Below are 13,746 nucleotides of genomic sequence, written 5' to 3' on the forward strand. Positions count from 1 at the left end.
GATAGCAAGGCTCTAGCACAGAAAACAGCAGTTCTGTTCCCAGCTCTGTTACTGCATGTGACATTGAAATTCTTACTGTGCCTCAGTTTCCCACTTGTAAGGGACAATAATCTTCCTCCTTTATAAAGCTCTTGAGATCCTCTGATAAAACTCTAGTTATCTGTTGCTGGGCTGTGAATGAGCTCAGGCCCCCCAAAATTGTGAATTCCCTTGAAAGTAAAGTTGGAGGTGATAAGGATGTTGTCCAAAGTATGTTTTCTTTTCTTTCCTACTTTTATACATTTTACTTCATTACATAGCTTCGTAGGAACTGAAAAATGCCTGTAGAGTGATATTTAGAAACTGATCATCAGAGAAGATGAATTCTTTTGGTATAAAATAGTTCATTAAGAGACTACCTCACTTCATTTGCCAGCATTTATAGTCATTTTTCAGAGGCATCGTTCAAAAAAGTTGTATGCTGTCATCTTCTGCATGGTCCAAAGATTGACTTGTGCTGGGAATTATAAATTTTATGGGGAAAAATTTGCTTTTGTTTCATAATTGATAGCTGCTTTGCAATTAAATTCATTAATGCCTTAAAGTGCATTTTAAATGATTCACTGCCTGTTATGATTGAATTCCTTGAAAAGCCTTGTAAAAGAGTTTGCAAATCCCTTAAAATAAGTCAGCAGTGTTAATATTGGAAGATCGTTTTTGAAATGTCTCATAGGAAATTGCTATCTTAAAGCTTTAGTTGGGAAATAGCCTTACTAAAGACTTAGCCAACTAACAAGTAAACAGGGCTGATCTCCTGAATGCTCCTATTTGTGACACACTGGGATGGAAAACAGTCCACATGTATGTTTTGAAATTATTCATTTGTTTATAACAGTTACTCCTGTTACACAACTGAAACGAGCACTTAGTAAAGCATCCGCATTTTTTCCATCTTTCAACTTAATGACCCAGATTTAGTCCATTATAGAAAAAAGTAAAACCGGCTGTTAAGTGTGAGCACCAAGTTAATGAAAAATCTAGGCTGTGCTTCTTTTTAAGGATTATTTTAATATATTATTTGCAAAAGAAAACTGAACATAGTGTGTATTGACGTAACGTATTAAGTGACAACATGGTTCCAGTAACATGCTGTAGCGCAATAGTCACGGGAATGTTACTGTCTATTGTCCAGTGTAATGGAACTTGTATATCTGCTTTGGCTTCAGCAGCCAAAGTTGTTGTATATGCCTGTGAGATATGTAGGACAGAATATAACTGAGAAAGATTATCTGATCTGAACCCAGAGATAATGTCTGAGTCCTAGAGAAAACGATAAGGTTATTTTTTATGATTCAGAATACCTGGAATTATATAAAACCAAGCCAGCAGCATCTCTGTTCATTCTAATTTCCTAATTGTAACAGTGTTGTTGTTTTCTTTAGGAATGACTATACCAGAAGAAGATGCTGATGTGGGACAAGGTAGTAAATATTGCCTCGTGGCAATAGGAAGGCTTCAGGTAATGGAATTGTTTCCTTATATGAGCTACTGTTGAAAGCGTCATCAATGCTGTGGTTTAGCTGTAAAGGATTTGTGCAAAGATTTGTGGGTTTTAACATGTCTCCAAAATAAAGGGCCCTGATGTCTGTGTACAGCCGGTGACTTTTTTAGAACCTGCTGGTAAAGCAAAATGAAAATGTTATTTTGGCCTATATTTCTATTCAACCCAACAACAGTTGCAAAGACGCTCCTGGCATATGAACATGTGCACACATGCCATTCCCTGAGATGGGGTAGGGCTGGGATATTCTAGATAGTGAGAAACCTGGGGATACAGGTGCTGTAGACAGTAGGTTAAAGTGGCTCCCTAAGACAGTGTGATATGCTCCCCACTGTGTGCTTTCTCACGTGCTTGCTTTGTTTCTCTCTCTCTCTCTCGTTAACTACTTGGAAAACTGTGATTGCAGAGGTTATTTTGAAAATAATAAAGATAAAATAGTCAAGAGGTGCTTCACAAATCATAGCATTATTCTCCATATGTAATGTATTGCATATTCAGATATGATGTCAGTGGAGGGAACTGTGGGAATAGAATTTTACCTCCTTTTTGTCCTGATTATTGCAAGTGATATATTTTCTTTCTTTTCCATTGCTGATAAGAGTTCTGAACTGGAGCTAGAGCACTCGGGGTGAATCTCTTTTATCACAGCAGTGTGCAGGCTAATTTTTATTTTCCTGGCCTAGGAATTCAGCCATTAGTGAAAATCTTTGAGCCTACTGCAGGATCTCTTATTGGCCTGCACTCATTGCCATCTGTTAGGATTGCATCAATCGTTCTTACAAGGTAGAATGACCCTTTCATTGGAGCATAGGTGCCAAACCAGTTTTGTTTGAGGTGAACAGCCTGCATGTTAACAAAAGTGCCATCACATCTGCAGAGTTTCTCTATTGTGGCAGAGCCACAGAAATATTGCATGATGTTTTTTTAACTTAATCATACTTTTATAATCAAGAATAAAGTATTCCACTCATGGAAAGAAGGAAGTTAAGGGTAGTCAGATTTTACAGCTGCCAGAAAAGATGGTTTCCCAGAAAATCACATTAGTAACATGTGGAGTGTCAAAACATCTGTTACATAAGAGAAGCCAGCAGGCGCTATGTGAGGGAGGGCAAGAGGAGGCTCTGGGGATGAGTTTAATCACAAAGGAGTCAAGGTGCACAAATTAAAAACTGCTCTGTAACAGCAAGTTGAAATCCTGCATACAAGCTATTACACTTCAAGGCAAAGACCAAAAAATGAGATTTTGTTCTTTTTGCATTTGTGCCTTGCTAAGAGAGATGGCCCTGAAGGTTGTAAGAAAAAGGATAGTCTCTTTTGTAGCCCCACTAGGAAAGGAGATGAAGTGTCCCGATTGCACAGGTTTCAGGTAGATAGCTAGAAATGCTTCATTCTCTCTGATGAGGTTTGAGGAGCATTAGATAATGATAGATAAAAAAAGGTAGAGCTGCTAATGAGGTAATGAACTGGCCTTCTCCAGATAGATAGATAGTGAGACAGATAATGAGCTGGCCTTTTCCAGAGAGTAGCCTACACAACACTTGTTATCTGGAAATCTCTCTTGGTTGGCAAGGGTGGGCATCAAGATGCCTAGTTTTAAGGTGCTTCCGCTATGTGAGGTGAACCCAGCCTTACTTACATCTCTGCTATGTCCTTTCTTATTGGAAACTTCTAATATATTTGTTTTTCTGCTGTGCTGTTAAGCCTAGGTAAGTGCCAGGAGGGGACATATCTGCACTGCAAACTGGACTGAAGACACTCCTGTGTCATGTATCTGTGCTGTTGTTTTATTTATGACTTCCTTCAGTAGTTAGCAGTCTGCCAAAAGATTTCCTTCTTTAGCTGAATAAGCAAATTTCACTTACGATGACTGTTCTGTGAACTAAATTCTGAGGACTTGATTGTTTGGTCTTAGGTAACCAGCTCTCCAGTGTGCATGGACATGAATGGCATGTCGGTCCCAACCGAGTTCTTGTCTAGGCACAATTCTGATGGAGTCATCACCTTCGTTGACCCCAGATGCATCAGTGTCATTGGCTACCAGCCCCAGGTCAGTAAATGCAGAGACGGGTTAGAACTGATGAAAAAAGTTCTGTTTGCACATTAAGAACAAAAGCAGCAAAACATGAAATAGTTCTAGCTGATTATTCGTATGTCATGTGCTAAATGCTATTTACTTTTCTTTGCAATTCATGCCTCTAAAATTTAGAGTTTTTCCCTTTGTCGTGTGGGAAATCACTTTATCCCTTTTAAGTCCATTTTGAATTCTAACAGCAAGTTGCTTTAAATCTTACACAGCTTCCCAGTGAAGACATTTCTGTGATAGAAAGTTAGCAGTGCTTGGAGAGGATCTTAGTCCGGTAGATATTAACTTCTAACAATGTATTGAACAGTAAGCAAACATCGTTTATAGCATCTGTTTTCCTATAGGCTTACATCTGCTCCTTTGAATAAAGGCTAATCATAGAAATGAGTAGAATAGTAAATGAACTCCTAATTACCGCAATTCACTCTGATAACTGCATTTTACGTTTTAATCCCAATGATAACTGTTTTCTGGTCTCAACAGTTGCAGTTTACAGGCAAAAATCATTTTGTTTCTAGCTTATTTGTTTTTCACATTTATATTGGTTTTAGGTAGCTTTGCAACAACTATTTTTACAAAAAGTAGTGCTGTAAATTGAGCTTTAATAGAGGATGTCAGACTCTTGAAGACACCATTTTTCAGATATTAAAAATTCAGTTAAAATCTATTTGTAAATACATATGTCTGTGCAACAGTATAAATACAACATAGACCATGATGCCTACAGACCTTGTTTGTAGGACTTGACCCTGGTTAAGTGAGTGGTCCCATGGAAGGTGATAGATCTAGTGTTTTCAAGGATTACTTGCAAATATGCACATGGATTTGTACTGCAGTTTGGGTTTTTTACACAGCTTTATGTTTTATTTTTCTAGGATCTTTTGGGGAAAGACATTTTAGAATTCTGCCATCCTGAAGATCAAAGCCATTTGAGAGAGAGTTTCCAACAGGTGCTGCAGTCTGCTCCCTTTCTTCCACTGTTTGTTTATTTCTTTGTTACTTTTTTATCCAGGGAAGTAGCTTTTATTTTTCATTTCAAGGTATTTGTTCTGTCATGCAGGAGAAGGAGTAGCAAGGTATGAATCAATTTCTGTTGATAAATTAATGATCAGTTGAACTGCATAAGTGGTAGTTTAAACAACAACACCTGTTGGCTGTGTTTTCAGAAATATGTCAGTTATAAATTTTATTTTATTTTACTAAAAGTTAAATGAGTGTTCACTGCTGAGTTAAGCTGTCTTTTTGTTTTAGAGATGCCTGTATAGATCCCACTGGGATAAGTGGGAACCAAAAGTATTTACCTTCAACAAGATGGGCTGTTGTTTTGAAAATAGTTAAACTCCTCTGTAATACAGGATGTTTTAAGAGGGGAATATTCCTATATGCAGAAGTTTGGCGTTTTCAAATTTGCTTAACACTGGACCTCACTGTGTTCTTTCTGAGGTCGCTGAGAATTTTACAAGGGGCTTCAGTGAGAACAGGGTTAGCTGAAACTCGGTGAATTTCAAATTACACCTGTAATATAGTCCGTGACCTAAATTCTCTGCTGGTGTAGACAACAACATGTTCCATAAACTTTGATGGATTTGCACCACTTCACATCAACAGAGAATTTGGCCCTTTTCCCTACTGGGGAATTGAAATGCAGGCAGAGGTAACAACAGAAAGGTAAGAACATACGGAAAGTTACTGCTCTGCATTCATTTTTGCAAAGGGGCCACTGTTACCTCAAGTATATCAAAGGAGTTTAGTGTGTTGTAGAGCTTATTGTTTCAGATTGATCTGGGATGTACGATAGGAGTGCTTTCCCCTGTTTATTACTGGTCTTTTCAGTGCCTTCCATTCTGCACCAGAAAGCATGGTGTAGCACGTTTAAGCAATTACTGAAGTTCAGATTTTCTGACAACAGATCAAGCAAGTTTTGTTGATCCATCCTGTGTTGGATGTTGAGATTTTCAGCTGTAAAACATGGATGTGAAATGAGTTTTAAAATAATTTGTATAGCCAGTTATTTATTCAGGCGTAACATGCAAAAGTGGAGGTGCAAAAACCTCTGTGGAGAACACAATAAATGCTGTTATGTGTTCATAGAATAGGTTGTAAAACTGAGCTTATGGTCCCTACAGAAGTGTTTGAAATAGTGTAAGATATCACTGATCCGGGGCTATTTCTCACCTCAAGCGGAGATTTCTAACCCCCCTGCTGAGCTAGCGACAAAGACTTTGTGACCACACTGTGTCTATGTCAGTGTCACATCAGTGGACTGTGTTCAAACAGCAGCTGAAGACCTTTTAAATTTAAGATGTTGATTCACAGGCAGGGACAGACGAATGTTGGATGCCTGAAATAGGTTATGGCACCCTGTCATTTTTCCTGCCCCACTTTGTTGTGATGTGTTGCTACAGCTAAACCTACCTGATGGTTAGCTGTCACTGAGAGGGAGGTCCTGCTCCCTTTTTTCCCTCATTCCTGACCTCCTCCCCACCCTTCCTGCTGCCTTGACGCTAACACAGATGGACTTGCTGGGTAAGCTAGCTAAGGGACTAATCACTTTTATATGGGGCTAGTTTTCAGATGGTTCAGCTCCCGGAATTGGTGCCTGACCACACCAGTGGTGCGAGAAGCGCAGTGAGAACACACATGCTGTTTTTTCACTAATGCCCAAGTGATTGATTCCACTAATTTATCTGAGAGACAATGACAGAGAACTGCTGGATAATAACTTGTCAAATATCCATCTCTAAAGTGATTGTCTTAACACAGCCAGAGGCTCAGAAGGGCTGACTAACATTCAAGTTAATGACTTGATCCTCACTGTGTTCAGTGAGAGCGAGATCAGGCCATAAGAGGCTGCTGTTGTATCCCTGAAGTCAGTTGCTGGGGACTTCCCTGTAACTACTTGGTATTAGGCATATGCATAAATGATTTGCTGGATCAGGGACCTACATGATTTGCTCAAGGTCACATAACAGCACGGTGAAAAAAGCACAGAGTAGAAGTGAAGAGTTCCTGTTCCCTGGGCCTGAGTTCAATATGAAAATACCATACTGTTTCTTTAGTAGGCAGTTCCTTCTTTGTATATTTTTGTTCAGTACAGTAGCAATGTGATCGGAGCTGTTATTTTGATCATGAAATAAAAGACTGAAGTAAATGGTTTAGCTATGCACCAGGTGGTTTTTATTCCCAAAGAATGTAAAAAAGTAGAGACTTTGAATCTTTTTTGTGTTATCCTGTTTGTGTGCACTGGTTTAAGACAGTTCAGGATTTTCCCACCAGAGATATCTGTGCTTTATATATTATTACAGAATTAATGTTTGTTTAATTCATACTTCAGGACAACAGATTATTGCAGTTTGTTTTATTATCGTTAGTTTGGCTTTAGAAATTTTTTCATTAGAAAGATAACTGTGATTTCCAGTAAGCTCTTTTTCTCTCAAACCCTCTGAAAACTTGACATTTCTATTTTGCTGACAGTATCAGAACCAGGTTGGTGTTAAACAGTAAGAGAGAGGGAGGGTTTTGCAGTTTTTGGTCAATTGCCAGCATCCATCTCAAAGCTTTTACTTCCTTGGGAAGATAAATTCATTCATCAGGCAGGGTGGGAAAATCAAGCCAGAATGAGATATTCTCAAGGCCAAAATCAACAAATAGAGTTTAGTATCAAAGGTTCCAGAAAACGGCTATCTGATATCCAGTGGATGCTGTTCAGATTGGACACTTCTACACAAGTTCTGTATTCTTTTCTCTGGGTGTGGTGGTAGAAAATTGCTGATAATAGGATGTGGCTCACTGAACTCAAACTACAAAAGCATTTATTTAGAAAAAGCCATTTACCTCAGTATTATTTTGAACTTTTCTGGGCATTACTGAAGATTTTGTGTCTCCTCATTGCATTCTTTCCATTTAATCCTGTATCCAGCTGATCAATCTGAAATACAACCCTTTGGGGTGGGGGAAGGATTGGAGCACATCTCCACACCCAATTACTTGTTAATAAAGACACAGGGTAAATGCTGGATTTCTGCTAAAGTAACTAGTTTTAGGGAAAACAAGCTGTAGTTAGCTAATAAAAAATAAATTCCAGTGGTTAAGGATTAAGACTCCACAATGAGATGTGGTATTTATTTGCAGTAGACCTTCCCCTTGCTTCCCTGAGGCACCCCTGAGATAGCTTGGTGAAAAAACAATAAAAAAATTGAATACAAATAGCCCAGGTAAGTGCCAGCTGAATGACTTTAAACGTTATAAGTCTTCTCCTGACCTAAACTAAGATTCTTAGATAACATATGCAATGCAGTTGCAGTGCCAGTGTGGAAGTATTTATTTGAACATGCTTCTTTGGTTGGCTGCTTCTTAAATTCATCCATGCTTGTTGCACAGAGGGGATAGATCCAGATCTCAGAGTCTGGAGTAGGCCATGTATTTCCAGAGTTCATGGGGCCCAGGACCTGTTTGTTCAGTTTGAGATGGTTACATTGTCATCTTTGCCATCAAAGCCTTGGTTTTGCCCGTGGTAGTGACAGTCTGGTGGTAAAATCCCTCACTTGATACCCAGTTGTTGCCTTCAATGAAACTTTGGCAACCAAGGACAGAATTTGAACTGGGTATTACCAGACATCTGAATTCTGATTTAGCTCTAAACAAATAGGCCATCCAAGTGAAGAATTCTCACTCCATTTTGATTAACGCTGTAAAAATAGACATTAGCTTGTTGATGCTGTCTCCATTCACGTGGTGGCTCATTCTTTCTTTTAAGAAAGTTGGAAGCATTTTTTGTCAGCACTCTGCCATTCTAGCCTTTTTTGGGTAGGCTCACAGATATTCTTCCACCTGATTTATTGTGTGGCCTGTCTATTTTTAATGCAAAGATGCTAGGGTTCCTCAATAACTGTCTTATTTCTTTATATATTCTTATTTCTTTATCAGCTTCAACTTAGCTCTTTCGAATGGGGCATTTTAACTTTGGCAGGTATTGCACACATAATTTTCAAGGCTCATTTCAGCAAAGCATTGCAGCACATACCTAACCATAAGCATGTGGTAGGTTCATTTATATTCAATTATGCCCTTAAGAGCTGTTTAATTTAAGCACATGCTTAATTCCCATTAGACTGAAAGCTTTGTACACTGCTAAGCATTTTGCTGAATCTGAGACAAAGCACTTGTGACATTTTCCTCATCTACAGTTAGCTCTTTATGTATCTCATTTCCATTCAACATAATTGCTGGCTTTCGCATATTCTTTGTGAGTTTATACTCCATGATTTACTTCATCCCTGCAAGTTCTTGCTGGGTTTATGCAACAATGAAAAACTCATCTACACATCAGAGAGACCATGGGGCTATTTCTTTTTCTGATGTTTGTCTTTCCCATTAATTATTGTCTAATTAATTGATCTTTCCCCTCTTTACTTATATCCTTCTTCTTCTTCCATCCCTTTAATTATTAATGATTATCCTTCTCTGATTTTTTTTTCTTCTGGTTTCTCACTCAAATGTTTTCTTGAAGAAATGTAGTGAGGTTCTTCTTTATCCCTTCTCCTATCTGTTTATGGTATCTTGGGCAGTTTAAACACTGCTTTTGGCTTCCGTGTCCAAGTCTTGTGTTGTTTTGCTCCTCTCCTCCCACTCCTAGTAATTGCATCATTGCTTGCAGGGGGGCTGAGGGGACCTCCATATCATATCATTGAATAAATACATATTGTGTATGATAAATATTTTTCTCTTTGAGCTTGTTCATGACACCAATGTTTGAGTTCCCTCCCTTGGTATGCCCTCAGTGCTCTGAACTGTTCTTGGGAGACTTTCTATATGTTATAGGGCAGTATAATACAGCTGGTTATACTGCATGCTACCTGTTCATTTCTTGGGAAAAATAAGGTAGAAGAGGACTTGTCTGCCTTTAGACAGGAGAGATTGTTTTAAGGGAACAGGTGCACAAGAGTGATATTTTAAAGCGTTTGGTCTCATTAGAAAGAGCCAGTGAAAGACAAGGGAGCAGATGCTCAGCAGAGCTCTAGCTAGATACGAGACCAAGGCACTGAGCAGGGACTTCTGGAGGTGGCTTTATTGGATAGTCTTCCTTAAAAATAGCCCGTGGGCTGTGTAAGCTGCGTCTCCTGAAGTTCCCATAATGCATCTTTTCTTATTCTTCAAGGACATGGGTTATAACGTCTTCCCAAGTGGAGATATGAGCAGACGCTTTTTAACGTTTCTGAGTAATTCTAGTTAGTGTAGTGGTGCTCGAGAAGAGAAACTGTGTCAGGATGTGACATCAGCTCACCAAGGTCCAGCTGCTACCTCTTAATATGACAGCAGAAGAGATGTACAGTTCAGAAAATGGGCTGATATGTCATGGCTGTCCTGGCAACAGAAAGCACAGCCATCCTGAGCAGTGCTTTGAGGTCTTTCATCTTGGAGTGATTGTCTTTAAGCAACATCTAAGAGAGATGTATCATGAGTTGAAGAAGTGACAGAGGTAAATCCAGCTGGGACATATAAATCAGAATCCCCAAGGATGCAGCAGGCTTTAGCTGCAAGGATGTGGAACGAAGACCTCTAGGCACTTGATAGGCAATGTTCAGAGTGTTTCAGAAACCAGATATTAGTCATCTGAAGACAGATTTTGGCACTAGCATAAAGACTGTCAGACTTCTAGCATCTTTGGGAAAAAAAGACCAGCCGGATATGGTTTCTAAAAAAAACCATCTTGCTTAAATATCATCCTAAACTTTGATTCTAATGTATGATTTGGGATGTCACATATGTGAATTGGATAGCTAAGTATCCAAAAAGAAAAGGAGATAGGCAACCTCACAGAATATTTTTTGTTGTAGACTTTTGTTTCAGGTGCTGCGAAGTTTGGTTTATACTTTACGTATAAATATTTATAAGATGCCTCAGTTTGGTTTCTGTCGATCTCTCTTCATAAACATTCCACACTAAAACCTCCTTAAAGCTTCTCTGTTGAGATAACAGCACAACCTGTTGTTTCCTGAGTCTGTATTCTTCTTATATGCAAATTGGAAGAGAACATTTTGTACAACAAAGCATGAAGGTTTCATTCTGAAGGAGATAACTGCAAAAATAAAATGAATTTTGTTTATTCTCATTGTATTAAGAATATTCCTACTGTTTCCATATCTTTCTATAATTTAAGTCTAAAACACACCAGTTATGTTGTTTACTATTCATTTGCACAACAGGTAGCAATCTGCTGTTAGTAACCTTTCCAAATGGTTTTGCAGGTTGTGAAACTGAAAGGTCAAGTCCTGTCTGTGATGTATCGTTTTCGTACCAAAAACCGGGAATGGATGTTGATCAGAACCAGCAGCTTCACATTTCAGAATCCTTATTCCGATGAGATTGAATACATCATCTGCACCAACACTAACGTAAAGTATGTGTCTTTCCAGATGCTCACGTACATGGTGCTGAAAGAACATAACCATTGCTTTTAGTTGTAAGCAGTGTAAATGCACATTCAGATTTTTGTGGTAGCCTGTTTCCAGTTGCATTTGTTTCCTCTCTAATGGTACAGTCTGTAACAGAGGTTTTCTGCCTCAGAAGTACTTGCAGCTACAGCTGTTTCTCTGTCATTATCTTGTGGTGCTTCCAGGGCCTGGCTGCACCAGAGATAAATGTCAGATATCTGTTATGTCATTAGACAAGCCCATTGATCTCGGTCCCGGCTGCGTTAACTAGCACAGGGCTTCCAGCAGCAGAGCAGCTGTCATGATATTGGAGAAAGGTTAGCCTGGTTCCTAAGTCAAAGAGAAAATTGCAGGTCTCTATTTACAAGTATCACATGTGTAGGCAAGACTCCTGCTTTTTGTGGGCTGTGGTCATAGTGTGTCATCTTCCTGGTCATCATCTCCTTGAGCTAAGTCTACTCTTAAAGCATATAAAAGCTGGCAAAAGTGATTTCCTAGGGGGCTTGAGGGGGAAGGGCTCCTAATACTCAGTTAAGATCTGGTGGACTGTCCTCAAGTCTGAGGACAGATCCAACCTCGTATTAAGAGGGGAATTAAATCGTCTTGTCTTTGAATAATACTTTAAAAAACCTGTTATTAAACCTGTTAAAAGGAGGTTGAAATGGGTGTCTAGTTCTGCAACTCGTGGGGCTGTTTCTAAAAGTCAAGTCACCCTAGTAGTATAGTGAACCTTTGTCACTGCATAACAGAGTAGAGAAACTTTTGGTGCCTTCTGAATTCTGAGCCAGCAACTGCAGAAGCTAATCTGGATTTGATAAAAAACCATTGCTTTACAGATTTTTTTTTTTTAATATTTCTTCTTTCCAATATAAACTTAAATCTATTTCTAAAGCAAAATCTGCTTCTGGTCTGACCAGAGGTTTTTTTGCCACGTTTTTAACCTGGAGGAAATCATTGGATTTAAGATCTCAACCTGTTAGAGTATATAATGGAAATGCTGAATGAGCAGTCTACTAGTGGAGATGCACACTTGCAAAACCAAACCCCTGGGGCTTTGGCATTTGAATCTAGAAAGCTAGTGCGTCTCTCTCTTTAGGAGCAAGCTAGGGAACAGTAAAGCTGTTTGGATATGATTCATACCTGGGCTAGAAGGGCCTTGCTTTTAGTCACTTGAAACACAGCGTAACACTCAGTTTGCTTGTTTTTCCCTACATACCCTGACAATTGGGCTTGAACTGAATAGTTCAGTTCCTTGAAACAAGCAAATGTGTTTGAAATCAGACAAGCTGACTATCCCTGTCAAAAGAGATATTTCTATGTTTCTGCTGTCCCATATTTCTTTTCGTAATCATTTGTTAATGCAAAAACAGGCCTGCAAAATAAGAGACAACTGCTGAAATCTGTCCCACGCTGCATTAATTGTACTTGATTCCCAGGAGTCCAGAGGTCAGAAAGTTTGACCTATAGACTCCGTTGTGTTGACTCTGGGAGTATTTTTTTTCTTCCAAGACTTAACTATACTGTTCAGCTTGGCATCGCAGCATTTACTGTAACAAATAGGATTGTGCCAACTTCTGGCTCTTATTATATCTGTCTTAGTAGGTTTGAATAACAACCCAGAAATGTTGACCTAATATGGAAGTTGCCTGCTGCTAGTTTGACAGAGGATGTTCCTTCCTTTCTGTCGTGTTCAAAATGTTCTAGCCTTATGGCAAGATACAAACCATTATATGTTTGTTTTTAAATAGCAGGAAGAATGCGTTATTCAAACTTTTTTCTCTTTTTCTCCTCTGCTCTCTCCCACTTCTCAAACAGATGTCCGAAGAGGACTTACTGTAATGCAGGGCTATTTCTCTCTGTTTCTGGATTTTTTGGAGTCAGTTTGTAAATTCACATTTCCTAGATGCCTCGGGGAGGTGTATATCCTGGTAACTGTTGATTTCTGCCTCCTCGTTCGGCTCCTGCTGGGGCTGGTTATTCTGCACCAGCCGCAGTGCGCGGGGCCATCTTTACATGTCGGTGGGTGTCAGATACCATGGATCCAGCAAAGTGCTTCCCCGTGGGGTCCAAGCAAGGGTATCTTCTCTTGCACATTTGTAGGCAGTTTTGCATAGAGGCAAATACTGATTTGCCCATAACTTTGAGAATGTATGCAGCCCCGTAAAATACAAGTTTGAGGCAGTTAAAATTCATCATGAATTTTAAAGACGGGACACCTGATAAATCTATGCTTAAATTTGTTTTTAACTTAGAATACTTTAAAGCCAGTGTGCACATCTGTGTGTCTGCCTGTTAAGGGGAAAGTTCTCAAATTCTGCTTTGGTCAGTGAAGAATGTTTTTCAAAAAGACTGTAGAGGGCAGTGGTGGTTCCAGCTGGGGGGGGTTAATTGATTTTAGTTGTTTGTTTTGTTTCGGGCTTTTTTTTTTTTAAAGGATATTCCTTTGGAGCTTCAAACAGTCAACTTTCCAAATTTGCCTTTGGTGTGGAAGGATAATGAAACGTTAGGTTCAAATGTTCACTTAGTTCCTTTCAAAAAAAGAAAAGAAAACTTCTCTCAGTTTCTCTTGGGTGCAGTCATCCAAGAGAAACTTCCTGGAGAAATGAAGCATTTAATGTTTAGCATTTGGGCTGTGTTCTGCTGTAAAGAAGAGTCCCCAGTTAGACCACATCTTCCTGTTTAATTGGGGC

General features: G+C 39.1%; 1 protein-coding gene across 3 annotated transcripts in view; it reads left to right on the forward strand.

The window, feature by feature from the left end:
• ARNT2 (aryl hydrocarbon receptor nuclear translocator 2) overlaps nucleotides 1-13,746 on the forward strand; it is a 114,324-nt gene that overhangs the window by 75,677 nt on the left and 24,901 nt on the right. For all 3 annotated transcript variants that reach the window (XM_064517259.1, XM_064517260.1, XM_026121276.2), the window contains 4 exons: nucleotides 1,422-1,498; nucleotides 3,453-3,587; nucleotides 4,499-4,573; nucleotides 10,871-11,022. In XM_064517259.1, coding sequence (XP_064373329.1) covers nucleotides 1,422-1,498; nucleotides 3,453-3,587; nucleotides 4,499-4,573; nucleotides 10,871-11,022 — 439 coding nt within the window. The remainder of the gene's footprint in view (nucleotides 1-1,421; nucleotides 1,499-3,452; nucleotides 3,588-4,498; nucleotides 4,574-10,870; nucleotides 11,023-13,746) is intronic.

This window comes from Dromaius novaehollandiae, chromosome 10, assembly GCF_036370855.1.
Source record: "Dromaius novaehollandiae isolate bDroNov1 chromosome 10, bDroNov1.hap1, whole genome shotgun sequence".
Classification (NCBI taxonomy): domain Eukaryota; kingdom Metazoa; phylum Chordata; class Aves; order Casuariiformes; family Dromaiidae; genus Dromaius; species Dromaius novaehollandiae.